This window comes from Aotus nancymaae, unplaced genomic scaffold, assembly GCF_030222135.1.
Source record: "Aotus nancymaae isolate 86718 unplaced genomic scaffold, 86718_ANA_hifiasm-v0.15.2.pri h1tg000032l_0, whole genome shotgun sequence".
NCBI lineage: Eukaryota > Metazoa > Chordata > Mammalia > Primates > Aotidae > Aotus > Aotus nancymaae.
This window is the reverse complement of record NW_026988445.1, coordinates 27,461,703-27,476,120: the sequence shown is the minus strand read 5'-3', so window position 1 is coordinate 27,476,120 and position 14,418 is coordinate 27,461,703. Positions and strand designations below refer to the sequence as shown.

The window sequence follows — 14,418 nt, the reverse complement described above, 5'->3', positions numbered from 1 at the left end:
TAACAGTTAGAATTACAGGATGTCACATAAGAAATTACAGGTCAACAATAATTAGAATAGCTATTAAGCGGCACCTCACTCTCTGGAAAAATATTTCAATAATATCAATGTATCGATCATATAATACTTAACCTAATATTCATTACTAGTGTAATCAAAAGCAACTGTGCAACATGTGAAAATTCCCAAGTATTATTTTTTAAAAACCTAAAGCTATAATAAAAAGCTGTAATTAAAAAAATATTGCAGACTTTCAATTTTCAATCTGGAATGTAATGAGCTTGGAACACCTCACTCCCATCTTCCCAACAGGAAAAATATTGAACAAACTGAAAATCAACAACTCTTCTTAGATCCATCGGAGAACTGAAGTCATAGGAAAAACTGCTGCCCAAAAATTGAAGAGATGAGTGGACACTGAGACACACAATTTGCTGGAGGAAATCAGAAATCTCTGCAGGAGATAGAAAATCTAAACTGTAATTGATGACTTGCTGGAAGCTCAGGGTCAACAAGTTTGAGAGCTAAAAATTCCAGGCCGGGCGTGGTGCCTCATGCCTGTAATCCTAGCCTTTGGGAGGCTGAGGTGGGCAGATCACAAGGTCAGGAGTTCAAGACCAGCCTGGTCAATATGGTGAAACCTTGTCTCTACTAAAAATACAAAAATCAGCCAGGCATGGTGTTGTGCACCTGTCGTCCCAGCTACTCAGGAGGCTAAGGCAAAAGAATCACTTGAACCCAGGAGGCGGAGGTTCCAGTGAGCTGAGATTGTGCCACTGCACTCCAGCCTGGGCAACAAAGCTGGACTCCATCTCAAAAAAAAAAAAAAAAAAAAATTTCCAGAAAGACCCAGTCATACAGGGACTGCCCTGCCACCCCAGTTTTATCTCCAGCACACTACCAGGATTTCACAGTAAAAAGAGAAAAGTCCCCTTATGTAACCTAAAGGAAGAAGAAAAGCAGCCACTTTGAAATATGATCAGAACGTTGTGTTCTTTGTAACAGGCCTGACTCAAGGGAAACTATTTTAGCAGAGCCTAACTGACCTAAAGGAAGGTAAATATCCAACTCCAGCACCCTCCAGCATTCCATGTGGGAGGACGTGGACTCCGGCTTCCTCTAGCTATCCTGTCTAACTTAAAGGGCAAGGGAGACTGAGAAGCACTTGTGAATGTCACAGCCCAAGGCGCAGGCTTACTAAAAGACTTAGATCTCGTCATAGGACTACTGAACACGTCCCTCTACTCCCACATCTAACTACCTAGGACTCCTGTACACTAACAGAGAAATTCAACAGAAAGAACTACATATCTCAGATTATATTTAGGAAGAATTCACTAGTGTAACCCACAGACAAGAGAAGAGACAAAAACAGGACATTGAAGGAAATTTTAGCCTCTGACATGTATAGTGACAGCAAACATCACCTAATTTCTATCCAGATAAACATAAAACCTCATGCTAAAGGCCTACTTATCTCAGTTCCTTTTACCCAATACTTCATGTCCAGCATTCACCAAACAATTACAAGACAGGCTAAAAGACCGAAACACAGTTTGGAAAGTTAAATAAGCATCAGAAGTAGTCTCAGATAAGGCAGAGATGTTAGAATTATCAGAACAGGAATTTAAAATAATTATAATTAAGGCCAGTGTGGTGGCTCACACCTGTAAACCCAGCACTTTGGGAGACCAAGGTGGGAGGATCATCAGAGGTCAGGAGTTCAAGACCAGCCTGGTCATCATAGTGAAACCCTGTCTCTACTAAAAATACAAAAATTAGCCGGTGTGGTGGCGTGCACTTGTAATCCCAGCTACTCAGGAGGCTGAGGCAGGAGAATCACTTGAACCCAGGAGGCGGAAGTTGCAGTGAGCAGAGACCATCATTGTACTCTAGTCTGGGTGACAGAGTGAGACTCTGTCTCAATAAATAAATAAGTAAACGAAGAAAGACATATCATGTTAACACTAATCAACAGAAAGCTGGAGTAGCCATATTAATTTTAGACAAAGCAGATTTCAAAGCAATAAAAATGATCAGGGATAAAGAGGTACATGACATAACGATAAAGAGGTCAATTCATCAAGAAGATGTAATAAGTCTTAATGTATATGTGCCTAATAAAAGGGCATCAAAATGTATAAGGCAAAGGAAAACAGATGAATCTACTATTACAGTGGGAAATTTCAATATCCTCTGTCAGAAATTATAAAAATCAGAAAGGACACAATTGAAATGTACAGCAGCATCAATCAAGTGGATCTAATTGACATTTACAGACTGCTTTATTCAAGAACAGCAGTTCACACATTTTCTTCAAGTTCACGCAGAACATTCACCAAGATAGGCCACATTGTACAAACCTTAAGAAATGTAAAAGAATGGGAAAGTATGCTGTCAGACAACAATGATATTAAATTAGAAATCAGTAACAGAATGACAGCTGGGAAACTCCCCAAATACTTGATGATTATGCAACACCCTTCTAAATGACACATGAATCAAAGAGGTATCAAGAGAAATTTAGAAATATTTTCAACTAACTAAAAATTAAAATATAACTTACAAAAAGCTATATACTTATTAAAAGGATGCAGTAAAAGGAGTGCAAAAAAATTAGAAAAGAAGAAAAACTTCAAATAAATAATCTAAGATTCTACCTTAGAAGTTGGAAAACCAATAGCAACTTAATTCTAGAGTAAGCAGAAAAAATATATAACAAAAATTAGAGTGAAAATCAACGAAATTAAAAATAGAAAATCAATAGAGAAAAACAAAATCAAAAGTTGGGTTTTGAAAAGATGAGTAAAATTGATAAGACTCTATATAGATTAGCTAAGAAAAAAAGAGAGAAGATACTAATTGGATTCCATCATATAGTAAGATCAGAAGTGAAAATGGGGCCATCACTACTGATCTCATGAACATTAAAAGGATAATGAAGAAATGTTTAAAAAACAGGATAACAAAGAAATACTATGAACAACTCTATGATCATGAATTTAGTCACCAAGATGAAATGAACCAATTCTTTGAAAGACACAATCCATGAAAACTCACAAAGGGAAGAACAGATAATTTGAATAAACCTATATTTGTCAAGAAAAGTAAATCAATGTCAGAAACCTTTCAAAACAGAAAGCACCAGAACCAGATAAGTGCAGTGGTGAATTATACCAAATACTTAAGAAAGAAATTATACCAATTGTCTATAGTATCTTTCATAAAATGCAAGAGGAAGTATTTTCTAACTCATTTTATGAGGCCAGCATTAACCTAATACCCAAACCAAGTGAAAACATTACAAAAGTGGAAAATTACAGGTCAATATCTCTAATGAACAGAGATGCAGAAATCCTCAACAAAATACTGGCAAATCAAATCCAACAATATAAGAATTATATACCAGGATAAAGTAAGATTTATTCTAAGTATACAACATTGATTTGACATTTGAGCATCAGTTAATGTAATCCATCACAACAATGTAGAAGAAAAATTATAATTAAACAGTAGACGTAGAAAAAGCATTTGACAAAATGCGGCAGCCATCTATGATAAACACAGATGGTCCCTGACTTCCAATGGTTTGACAAACGATTTTTTTTGACTTTATTATGCTGCAAAAGCAATATGCATTCAGTAGAAACCATAATTCAAGTTTCAAGTTTTGATCTTTTCCCAAGCTAGCAATATGCAGTATAATATTCTCTCATGTTGCTGGGCAGCAGCAGTGGCAGTGAGCTGTAGCTCCCATTTAGCCATGCAATCACAGAGGTAAACAACCAATATTCTATAGTATAGTAAATGCATTTTCAACTTACAATGAGTTTATCAGGACGCAATCCCATTGTAAGTCAAGGAGCATCTGTACTCTTGGTAACTAGGAATAGAGGGAAACATTCTCAACTTGATAAAGAACATCTACAAATAACCCATAGCTAACATACTTTACAGTAAGAAAGTAAGTTTCCCACTAAGATCAGGAACAAGGCAAAGATAGCTCCTCTCACAACCATTCAACATCATTCTAAAAGTCTTACTTAGCTAATGCAATAAGACAATTAAAACAACAAAATCTGGGTGGGCACATTTGAAAAAGCCCATAATCTCAACACCTTGGGAGGCCCAGGGAGGAGGACTGTTTGAGCCCAGGAGTTCAAGACCAGCCTGGGCAACATAATGAGACCTTAACTCTACAAAATAATAATAATAATAATAAAGAAATAGCCGAGCTTAGTGGTGTGCACCTGTGGTCCCAGCTACTAGGGAGGCTGGGGTAGGAGGATTGCTTGAGCCCAGGATGTCAACGCTACAGTGAGCCATGATTATGCCACTGCACTCCAGCCTGTAAAACAGAGCAAGACCCTATCTCAAAAAAATTAATTTGTTGGAAACAGATGCTCCGTGCCACAAAGAAAAATCAGCACTGAGACAAAGGATCTGTCAGCAAGACAATCTTTACTTCCTGCAGAAAGGATGCTTGAAGGATATTAATGACATTAGTAAAGTGCACACAGTTGAGCATATAACCTTCTAGTGTCACAAGCTATATGTGATGCATTTGGTTTCTTGATTATTACTATCAGTTCCCTATGAACCATTCTTATTCAAAGTCAAAGGAAGAGCCTTAATACTGACAGTGGAGAAGATTTGGTCTACTAGTTTGGAATCCCTGATTGTTGTACCACTGCTCCAATAGGTTGACAAATGTGGGGGAATGTTTAGTATTTGTATTCCAAAGCATTTGCCATTTGCTGGGCTACAACCAAAATTCTGAAATATGAGAGCATATCAAGAAATCATTAGACATACTAGTGAACTCCTGGGAAATCAAACAGTCAGAAATGGTACAATCAAGAGTATCATTCCCAAGTCTGACAGGCTCTTGTAACACATCAGTATCTCAATCATGTAATAACAACAATGGTCAATGTATTGCTACAAACATGAAGATTAATAGTAGCAAATTTTTATACAATGTATAATTAATATAAGCTTTAATTTATTTAGTTTTAAATTCTTAATGAGAAACTTACCTTGCAGAACTTAACTTCCGCCTCTAAATGATGAATATATTGAGACTGGTCATTAATGATAGGAACAAGGTTGGACATAGTAGGCATATTGGTTTCCTCATGTTCTGATGACCTCTATGGCAAAATAAACAAATAATTTTTAAAAATCCAAATTAAGCATGTTTGGATTTAGCAAAGAATCAGTTGTTACCTTCTCCATACTCAATTTTGCACTGATGTGATATAAACATAGAATCAATCACAATGTAGCTTATAATATTGATATAGCTTGGACATTTATCCCCCACAAACCTCACGTTGAAATGTAGCCCCCCACAACATTGGAGGTGGGGCCTGGTGGGAGGTGTTTAGGTCATGATGGATGAATGAATTAACACCTTGTTGCTGGTGCTATCCTCATAATAATGAGTTCCTGTTCTGAGTTTTGGTGAGATCTGGTTGTTTAAAAGAATGTGGCACCTCTCCCCACCTCTTGCTCTGGCTCTCACCACATGAAATGCCTGCTCCGCTTCATCTTCCACCATGGCTGAAAGTTTCCTGAGGCCCTCACCAGAATGTGATGCCAGTACCACACTTCCTATACAGCCTGCAGAACGATGAGCTGATTACACCTCTTTTTTAAATAAATTACCCATCCTCAGGTATTTATTTATAGCAACATGAAAATGGACTAATACAAATACTTGCTTCTCTAGCCTATAAATTCCACAAATTCACAAGGTTCGTGGATGCGAATATCATTTTTTTTAAAGATGCATGGTGAAAGTGGTTATAAAAAACACATAGAGTGAATGGAAAAATGCTGGGGTAGTAGTAGTATAACTGGCTTGGAATGAACTGAGTATTTTAACAAACGGGAAAAGTGACATTCCATTCAGTAATGCTGAGATACACGGACAACGCTCTCCAAGAAACTGCCACGGAAGAGGATTTGCTAGCTAAAACTGCAGCAGCTCCCTGAAGGAGAGATTCTTTAAGAGGTGTCTGATGCCAAGCCTGTGTCAATGAGATAAAATTCCATCTCAAAAAGGAAACATTAGCAAAATGTAGTTTTTGATTTTTGACTCTAGTATTGAACACAATTCAAGTGTATGCTGTTCTGGAGCACAGAACCTCTAAGAGTAGAGCCCTAAAGTAGAGATACACTGCACTGAGGGGTCCAACGAAGAGATTTCAAACAGAAACGCTAAGCTACTTTAGCTCTGTAGCATTCCTGGAACTGACTGTTAATGTATATCTTTCTTGCCTTATCTTAAAATGACTGTGACATAGTTTGTAAAATCATATACCAATCGCATGATTTTTTGTTTTAAGGATGAGGAAATCAGGAAAAGGGAAAACAAGGGTCAACCAGTTAAACCCAGAGGAAACCTTGAAATGAGACACAGTGTCTGTTTCTCAGCCATTCTCTTTCTCAGCACAGCAGAAATTTTAAATGATAATCAGGTACCAGCTATCATGGCAGAATAAAACAGAACAGAGCTTTACTTTTTGGTATATTTAAGAAATTTAAAAACTGAAGTAACTCTAATTAAATGAATTATCAGTCATGGGTAGAAATCAAACAATTATAATCACCCTACATTAATAGAAATAGGTTCAGAGGTAGGCAAATATAAATTACTACTGAGTAAACAGGAGGAAGCCCATGTGAAAAACAAAAAGCTCAAGCTAAAATTGTATGAAATATGTTCACATGAAATCATTTGTGTATGCTTTGAAGGGGTTTAGTTTGGATATCTGCATTTTAAGATAATAAGCAATACATTTTTTTTTTCTCTCTCAACAGTGCCTCAGTTTTACTCTTAATATATCAACATATTTCTAATATGTTATAGTGGCTACAAAAGTGCATTCTAAGGGTACAATCTTAAAAAGCTATTACTATTATGGTTTATAATTATTACATGTAGACTGCACATATTTAGAGTCTTAAGTTCCATTCTTTTACATAGCTCTATATAAATAGACTTGTGTATTTTAAAGTGTACTCTGTATGTACTAAGCTCATTATCTTAATGAAGGTCTTCCTGCCTCTCTGGATTCAATAAGCTCCATAGTATCACTGCTCAGATTTTACAAAGCTAATGAGCATGTCTGAGCATTCAACAGATAAAGCAACTTCATCTAGTAGACTTAAAAGCATTCTACCAGTTGTGTGCTTAAGAGCATCTTAGAAATCAGATGTCAATAGTGATAAATATATTAAATAATATTTTATTAAAATCATAATCTATAAATATTGAATACACATATGAGGTACATTTCTCTAAAGTTGGAATTAAGCTTAAAAGTATGTGTCAGCCTGGAATGAAGTGTTAATACGGGAGTGAAATTCTGACATTGCAGTGAAGAAAAGAAGGTGACATGTCTCCAAACTTTTCAGCATATAGGCATTATATTCAACTATAAAACACACTGAAAATGCAAGGTGTGGCCGGGTGCCGTGGCTCACACCTGTAATCCAAGCACTTTGGGAGGCTGAGGCGGGTGGATTACCTGAAGTCAGGAGTTCGAGACCAGCCTAGCTGATATGGTGAAACCCTATCTCTACTAAAAATACAAAAAATTAGCCTCATGTGGTAGTGCACGCCTATAATCCCAGCTACTAGGGAGGCTGAGGCAGGAGAATTGCTTGAACCTGGGAGGCAGAGGTTGTAGTGAGCTGAGATCATGCCACAGCATTCCAGCCTGAGCAACAGGGTGAGACTCTATCTCAAAGAAATAAACTAATTAAAAATAAAATGTATTATTTTGAAATTTGAAAATTAAAAAAATATTACAACAGAGAGCTACAATTAAAATTAAGCAACTTCTAAAAATGATTTAAGATAGATATGACCCTCTAAAAAAGAAATCACTAAAACCATTACTTTACCTTTTACATATATTCTCCTTAAACTTACATGATTTATATTAATTTATTACATATTATATATTTATATTACATATTTTGCCAACAGTTGCAAAAAAAATTCTCCAAACTATTCCCTTGCTCCCATTTTCCAAGTAAATGATAAATTTAAAATATCAAGATTTACACTGCCATGGAAATCTATTTTTTCAGCCAAAATAATCAGAGCGAAGAGAATTACTTTTAATGTTTTTCACTATTAGCATGCCCTAACTAAATCTTTTCTGCTACATGTACTACAAAATGACACAGTACAGCAAAACAAAGGAATGCTGGCCGGGCACAGTGGCTCACGCCTGTAATCCCAGCACTTTGGGAGGCCAAGGTGGGTGGATCACCTGAGATCGAGAGTTTGAGACGAGCCTGACCAACATGGAGAAACCCTGTCTCTACTAAAAATACAAAACATTAGCCAGGTGTGGTGGCACATGCCTGTAATTCCAGCTACTCAGGAGGCTGAGGTGGGAGAATCGCTTGAACCCAGGAGGCAGAGGTTGCGGTGAGCCAAGATCACGCCATTGCACTCCAGTCTGGGCAACAAGAGCAAAACTCCATCTCAAAAACTAACAAACAAACAAACAAAAAACAAAGGAATGCTTTGTCAAGTTGGAAAAGTCGATACTTACCAAAGGGGACATTTTTCTTCTTCTTGACGGAGATACTTCACTTTCCTTATCTGCTTGTTGGCGCAACAAATCTTTGAGCTGATTAACTACAGAGCAAAAGCAGGGGGTTTATTAACCTTATTTGAGATCCATGGTTTATTACCACCCATCCACCCTTCCAACTAATAAAAATTGCTGTAAGTAAAGAAACCGCATTGTGTAACATAGAGTTTTTTTTCTATTAAGTACTAACGTTATTTTTGTTTCTGTTCCAAACTGAAATCAATGCACCTGGAGAAAATGGAAAGTGTTTTCAAGGTCCTTTAGAATATATGTTTATAATTTTTTTTTTTAAGACAGAGTCTTGCTCTGTTGCCCAGGCTGGAGTACAATGGCACGATCTTGGCCCACTGCAACCTCCACCACCTGGGTTCAAGTGATTCTCCTGCCTCAGTCTCCCAAGTAGCTGCACCTGCCACCATGCCCGGCTAATTTTTGTACTTTTAGTAGAGAGGGGGTTTCACCATGTTGGCCAGGCTGGTCTCAAACTCCTGACCTTGTGATCCACCTGCTTTGGCCTCCCAAAGTGTTGGGATTACAGGCGCGAGCCACCGCGCCCGCCCATACATGTATTTTACGCATCAAGAACTCTGCTATCAACCGGGGATACAAAGACCAACGTAAAAAAAAAAGAATTTCTACCCCCTAAGAGCTAAGACTCTAGCAAGCCAGAGAGAGACACTAATAGATATACAATAAGTTTGTATGTAGACCTAGAGTTATGCACAGTGCTACAAGAAGAGGAAGCACCTAACTGTGCTTGTTTTCACGGAGGAGATCACACTGCAAGGATGAGCAGGAAGGAGTTCACCAAGCAGAAGAGGATGAGAACAATTCCAGTTAGAAGGCACTGCACATGTCAAAGCATAAAAGCACAGTGAGGAGGTTATCATAACTAGAACATGAGTTGTGAGGTGGATGATTAGCATGAGAAGCATACCAAGATGAGCTGAAAAGGCAGGTTGGAGCTATCTTAGGAAAACACTGTTATTTTATAACTAGAATTTTGGACTTTAGCCTATAGGCATTGGGAAGTCAAAGGAAAAAAAGATTAAGCAAGAGAATTAAATTATCTGATTTGTGTTTTGGAATAACATCATAGCAGCAGAACGAAGAATGAATGGAGTTATTATTCCATGCAGTTTCAAAAATTCACTATGCATCATTCAGGCTAGGACTGACATTCATACTCACCAGCATGGCTCTGCTGCAATTCGAGCCAAGCTGTCCTGGCATCCTCATTTCCTGCACTGGTGCTAAAAGAAAGATTTGGTGCATCTTCTCCAATAGTGACATCACCTTCCCTCAGGGCACATTTCAGTTGGTGAATGCTTCGACTGGCACGTTCTGCAACAACAACCTGATGAAAGTTAGGACCAGTGAAATCTGGGTGACCAAAAGGACACCTGCTCCAGAAGGCAGTTTTTAAAGGTGAAATCATTATTTCTGGTACTTTATGGAAAAAAGCAGAGTTCTGTTTCTAGCTTGCTAAGGGATGTGCCAGAGAAGGTGAGAGAAGATTAAGTTCATGGTTTAGAGGTAGGAGTTGATGATCTCTAAGGTCCGTGGCTACCACTGTGGCAGTTGACATTCACTAGATATAGCATTACCAGCAAGGAAGATTAAATGACAGAACAATTCCCACCAGCTCCCATTAAACAATAACTTGGTAATGGAAGTGCTCTCCTTCCTGTCATGCCTGACTCTTCCACCACACCTGGAGACACAGGGGGATGGAAGAGCAGCGGGGAGGTGGAAAGAGTCAGCAAGAGGGACTGTGTCACACTAAGGTCCAACCTAGGGAAGCCTCATTGTCCCTGGGGATAGGAAATCCCTCCCTCACCAAGAGACATCCACCTGTCTGGCCTAGTTTTGATCAAAATTTGCATAGCTCAAGTGCTTATAGTGGCAGCCCCCTGTAGTACAGCTCTTCCTATATACTGCTAGCTAATCACACCTCATAGATTCTTGGTTAGTGCAACTGACCACCCCTAGAGCACACATAAACTATCTAAAGTGAAGTATTTTAAGGTATATTACTGTGATAGTTCATCTCTAAAAATAGCCTCCAAGGCACCCAGCCTCATTCCCTTGTTCTCTTCTAATCTGAAACTGACTGGGCCTGTAACCTACATTAACCAATAGAATGCAATAATAGTTACACCATGTCAGACCAAGCCTCATCTTTAAAAGCACTGGAAGCTTTTGCTTCCTCTTGGAATGCTTGCTTTTGGGAACCCTAAGCCACTATGTAAGATGTCCAGCTACCCTGCTGGAGAGACCTATGAAGAGGATATGTGGAGAGGAGGGAGAGGCCCTGAGACCACAAGACGAAAGAAAAGCCTCTCGCCTCACTCCACCCCTATGCCCCCACCCTGAAAGCCCAGTCCTCCAGAGGACTCCAGCACCAGAGGCCCTCTAACAGCAATGGCATGAAAGAGACCCGATTCATTACCAATCATGTAAGAAAATACATGTATAGGAGGGCGCGGTGGCTCGCACCTGTAATCCCAACACTTTGGGAGGCCAAAGCAGGTGGATCACAAGGTCAGGAGTTTGAGACCAGCCTGGCCAACATGGTGAAACCCCCTCTCTACTAAAAGTACAAAAATTAGCCGGGCATGGTGGCAGGTGCAGCTACTTGGGAGACTGAGGCAGGAGAATCACTTGAACCCAGGAGGTGGAGGTTGCAGTGGGCCAAGATCGTGCCATTGTACTCCAGCCTGGGCAACAGAGCAAGACTCTGTCTTAAAAAAAAAAATTATAAACATATATTCTAAAGGACCTTGAAAACACTTTCCATTTTCTCCAGGTGCATTGATTTCAGTTTGGAACAGAAACAAAAATAACGTTAGTACTTAATAGAAAAAAAACTCTTACGTTACACAATACGGTTTCTTTACTTACAGCAACTCATTTTCTACTTTGATTAAAGAAAACACCTATTTCAGGTCAGGGTTCAACAGTGAAATTCTATTACTCAACTACACAAGAGACACAGTTAATTCATCACTATATTTTTCTCCATATCAATCCTATGTCCACACAGATCTTTCTTTGAAATGAATTTGGTGCTGATTACTAATGAAGACTGGCCTTCTCTGACTCATCATGAGTTTAAGAAAGTTCAGATAAGATGAATTCCTGGTTCTGGAAGTACATGAAACTGTGATAGTTTTACAATAACTTAGTATTAGAGTAGAAAAGAGATTTGGTAATGGAAAAGGAAAATCAAAGTGCTACAGGATAAGCAACTCAGTTCACGGAGCTTTAGATTTATGCCCTAAAATCCATGAATAAAGCATTTACCTTTATTGAACCATTAGAAAGGAAACAGACAGTTTGACTAACATAAAAATGCATTTCAGGTAAAAGTATTGTGCCACTGGTGATTAGGGAAAAAACAGGAGTGTGGTGTGACCACGGGGAAGCAAAAGAAAATGAGGAAGTATGCGACCAGAAAGCGAATGCTTAGTCTCAGAGATCAGAAGCTTAAAGAAAAGCATAGATTAAAACCTAAAAATAAAGAAAAGAAGGATCCCAGCGCGTTAAAGGGAACAGAAGTTCCCCAACACCCTTCTTGCTTATTTTTCCAATATAATATACAGTTGGGCCCACATTACCATGTCCTAGTTGATACCAACTTTGTGAACCTTTCCATAAAAGCCAAACTGGACTTAATACAGCCAACGATGGACTATCTGTATGCCAAGTGTATCCCTTGTATAGCTGATTGTGTAATGGCTGACATGGAGAAATTGGGACAGAAGTATTGAGTGGCTCTAAGGATCACCAAGGATCCAAGATTTGAAGGATTACCATGTACAAACAAAGGAACCTATGCAGATGACTGCTTAACGCAGAGGGTAACTCAGCATAAGTGTTACATTGCGGTCACAGTTGACTGGGACCTTAAAAGAAGAATCCATAAGATTCCAGGAGTTCCTATCATGTACATTTCTAACTATAGATACAATACTGTGCCAGATGATTACAGAGCCCCTCGATTCTTTTGTTTATTTATTTATTTATGAGACAGAGTCTCACTCTGTAGCTCAGGTTGGAGTGCAGTAGTGTAATCCCGGCTCACTGCAACCTCTACCTCCTGGGTTCAAGTGATTCTCCTGCCTCAGCCTCCCAAGTAGCTGGGACTACAGGCATGTGCCACCATACCTGGCTAATCTTTTGTATTTTTAGGTAGAGACAGGGTTTCACTGTGTTAGCCAGGCTGGTCTTAATCTCCTGAACTTGTGATCCACCAGCCTTGGCCTCCCAAAGTGCAGGGATTATAGGTGTGAGTCACCACTCCTGGCCACAGCTCCTCAATTCTAATTCTTACAAGACACAGTTCCTCTGCCTTTCTTCAACCAGCTTTCCCTTGTTGACAGTTCATTACACAGGCAATAGCCTGAATTGTTATTCTGTTGACCTGTTTGCTCTATTACAAGCTGAGGATGCTTAAATATGCTTTTTTTTTTTTCCAGATGAAGTTTCGCTCTTGTTGCCCAGGCTGGAGTGCAGTGTTGTGGGCTCAGCTCATGTGGCCTCTGCCTCCCAAGTTCGGGTGGTTCTCCTGCCTCAGCCTCCCAAGTGGCTGGAATTGCAGACACATCCCACTGTGTCCAGCTAATTTTTAATTTTGTGTTTTTAGTACAGAAAAATATGCCTTGGCCTCCCAAAGTGCTGGGATTGCAGGCATGAGCCACCGTGCCTGGCCTGCTCACTTTTTGATGCTATTTTGAAATTGATATTTTGTCTCATAAAAATTTTAGGCCAGGTGGCTCACACCTGTGATCTTGGAACTTTGGGAGGCCGAGGTGGATGGATCACCTGAGGCCAGGAGTTCAAGACCAGCCTGGAGAACATGGCAAAACCCCATCTCTACAAAAAACACAAAAAAGGTTGGCCATTGTGGTGTCACGTGCCTGTGGTCCCAGGTGCAGGGGAGGCTGAGGCAGGAGAGTCACTTGAACCTGGGAGAGCAGAGGTTGCTTGAGCCGAGATTGTGCCATTGCATTCCAGCCTGGGTGACAGAGTGAGACTGTCTCAAAAAAAAAAAAAAATTAATGATGGTCAAAGGGTACAAAATCTCAGATAGGAAGAATGTTTTATACTTTTTTTGAGTTCAGTTGTACAGTGTGGTACATATACTTAATAATGGAGTATTATACATTTCAAAATTGATGTTCTCATCACAGAAATGTATTGGAAGTACCAGACATGTTAACTAGCTTGATTTAATTATTTCAAATTATATCCACAATTTATGACATTACTTTGTAACCCATACATTTATACAGTTATAAATTGTCAATTTACAATAAAAAATTTTTGTTGCATCTTTAAAAAAATGTATTCCATGGAGCTTTCAAATGACTTCACCTCTAAGACAAGGGATAATTATTTATTTATACCTAGTCTGAGTAAAAGCTAATAAGCTTCACCCTGAAGCACAACACAGCTGGAGTTGGATTTCTGATGAAGACTTTAATAATTCCACTTGGAAATGACATTGTCATGTCACCAGTGATCTTCACTGTACACCTAAAACAGGGATTTTGAAAAGTGCTGGGATTACAGGTGTGAGCCACCACACCCGGCCTTCGTTAAGGTAGTATAACCATGCTGCTATTTGTGTATGGTAGTAATATTACAAGCAGCTTAGAATGTAGTTGCTTGGATGAGTCAGAATATATTTAACCAATCACTACTAACGTATATTTATTTAGCACCCTCTCCCATTATTTGTTGCTATTTTAAGGAAAAAGAAAAAAAATCTGCATAATTAAAAGTCTCTACA

The 14,418-nt window shown here is 38.9% G+C and overlaps 1 protein-coding gene and 1 pseudogene across 10 annotated transcripts in view; one reads left to right on the top strand and one right to left on the bottom strand.

Annotated features, from left to right (window-relative positions):
• Window positions 1-14,418, bottom strand: part of SDCCAG8 (SHH signaling and ciliogenesis regulator SDCCAG8) — a 240,350-nt gene that overhangs the window by 216,835 nt on the left and 9,097 nt on the right. For 7 of the 10 annotated variants that reach the window (XM_012443692.3, XM_012443691.3, XM_012443693.3 and 4 more), the window contains exons 2-4: window positions 9,813-9,965; window positions 8,580-8,665; window positions 5,040-5,153 (exon numbers count right to left, since the gene is read on the bottom strand). In XM_012443692.3, the coding sequence (XP_012299115.2) occupies window positions 5,040-5,153; window positions 8,580-8,665; window positions 9,813-9,965 (353 nt within the window). Of the gene's footprint in view, window positions 1-5,039; window positions 5,154-8,579; window positions 8,666-9,812; window positions 9,979-14,418 lie in introns of all 10 variants that reach the window. The other 3 variants (XM_021666931.2, XM_012443700.3, XM_012443695.3) reach the window with 2 other exon arrangements.
• Window positions 10,352-12,652, top strand: LOC105711077 (rRNA-processing protein FCF1 homolog; annotated as a pseudogene).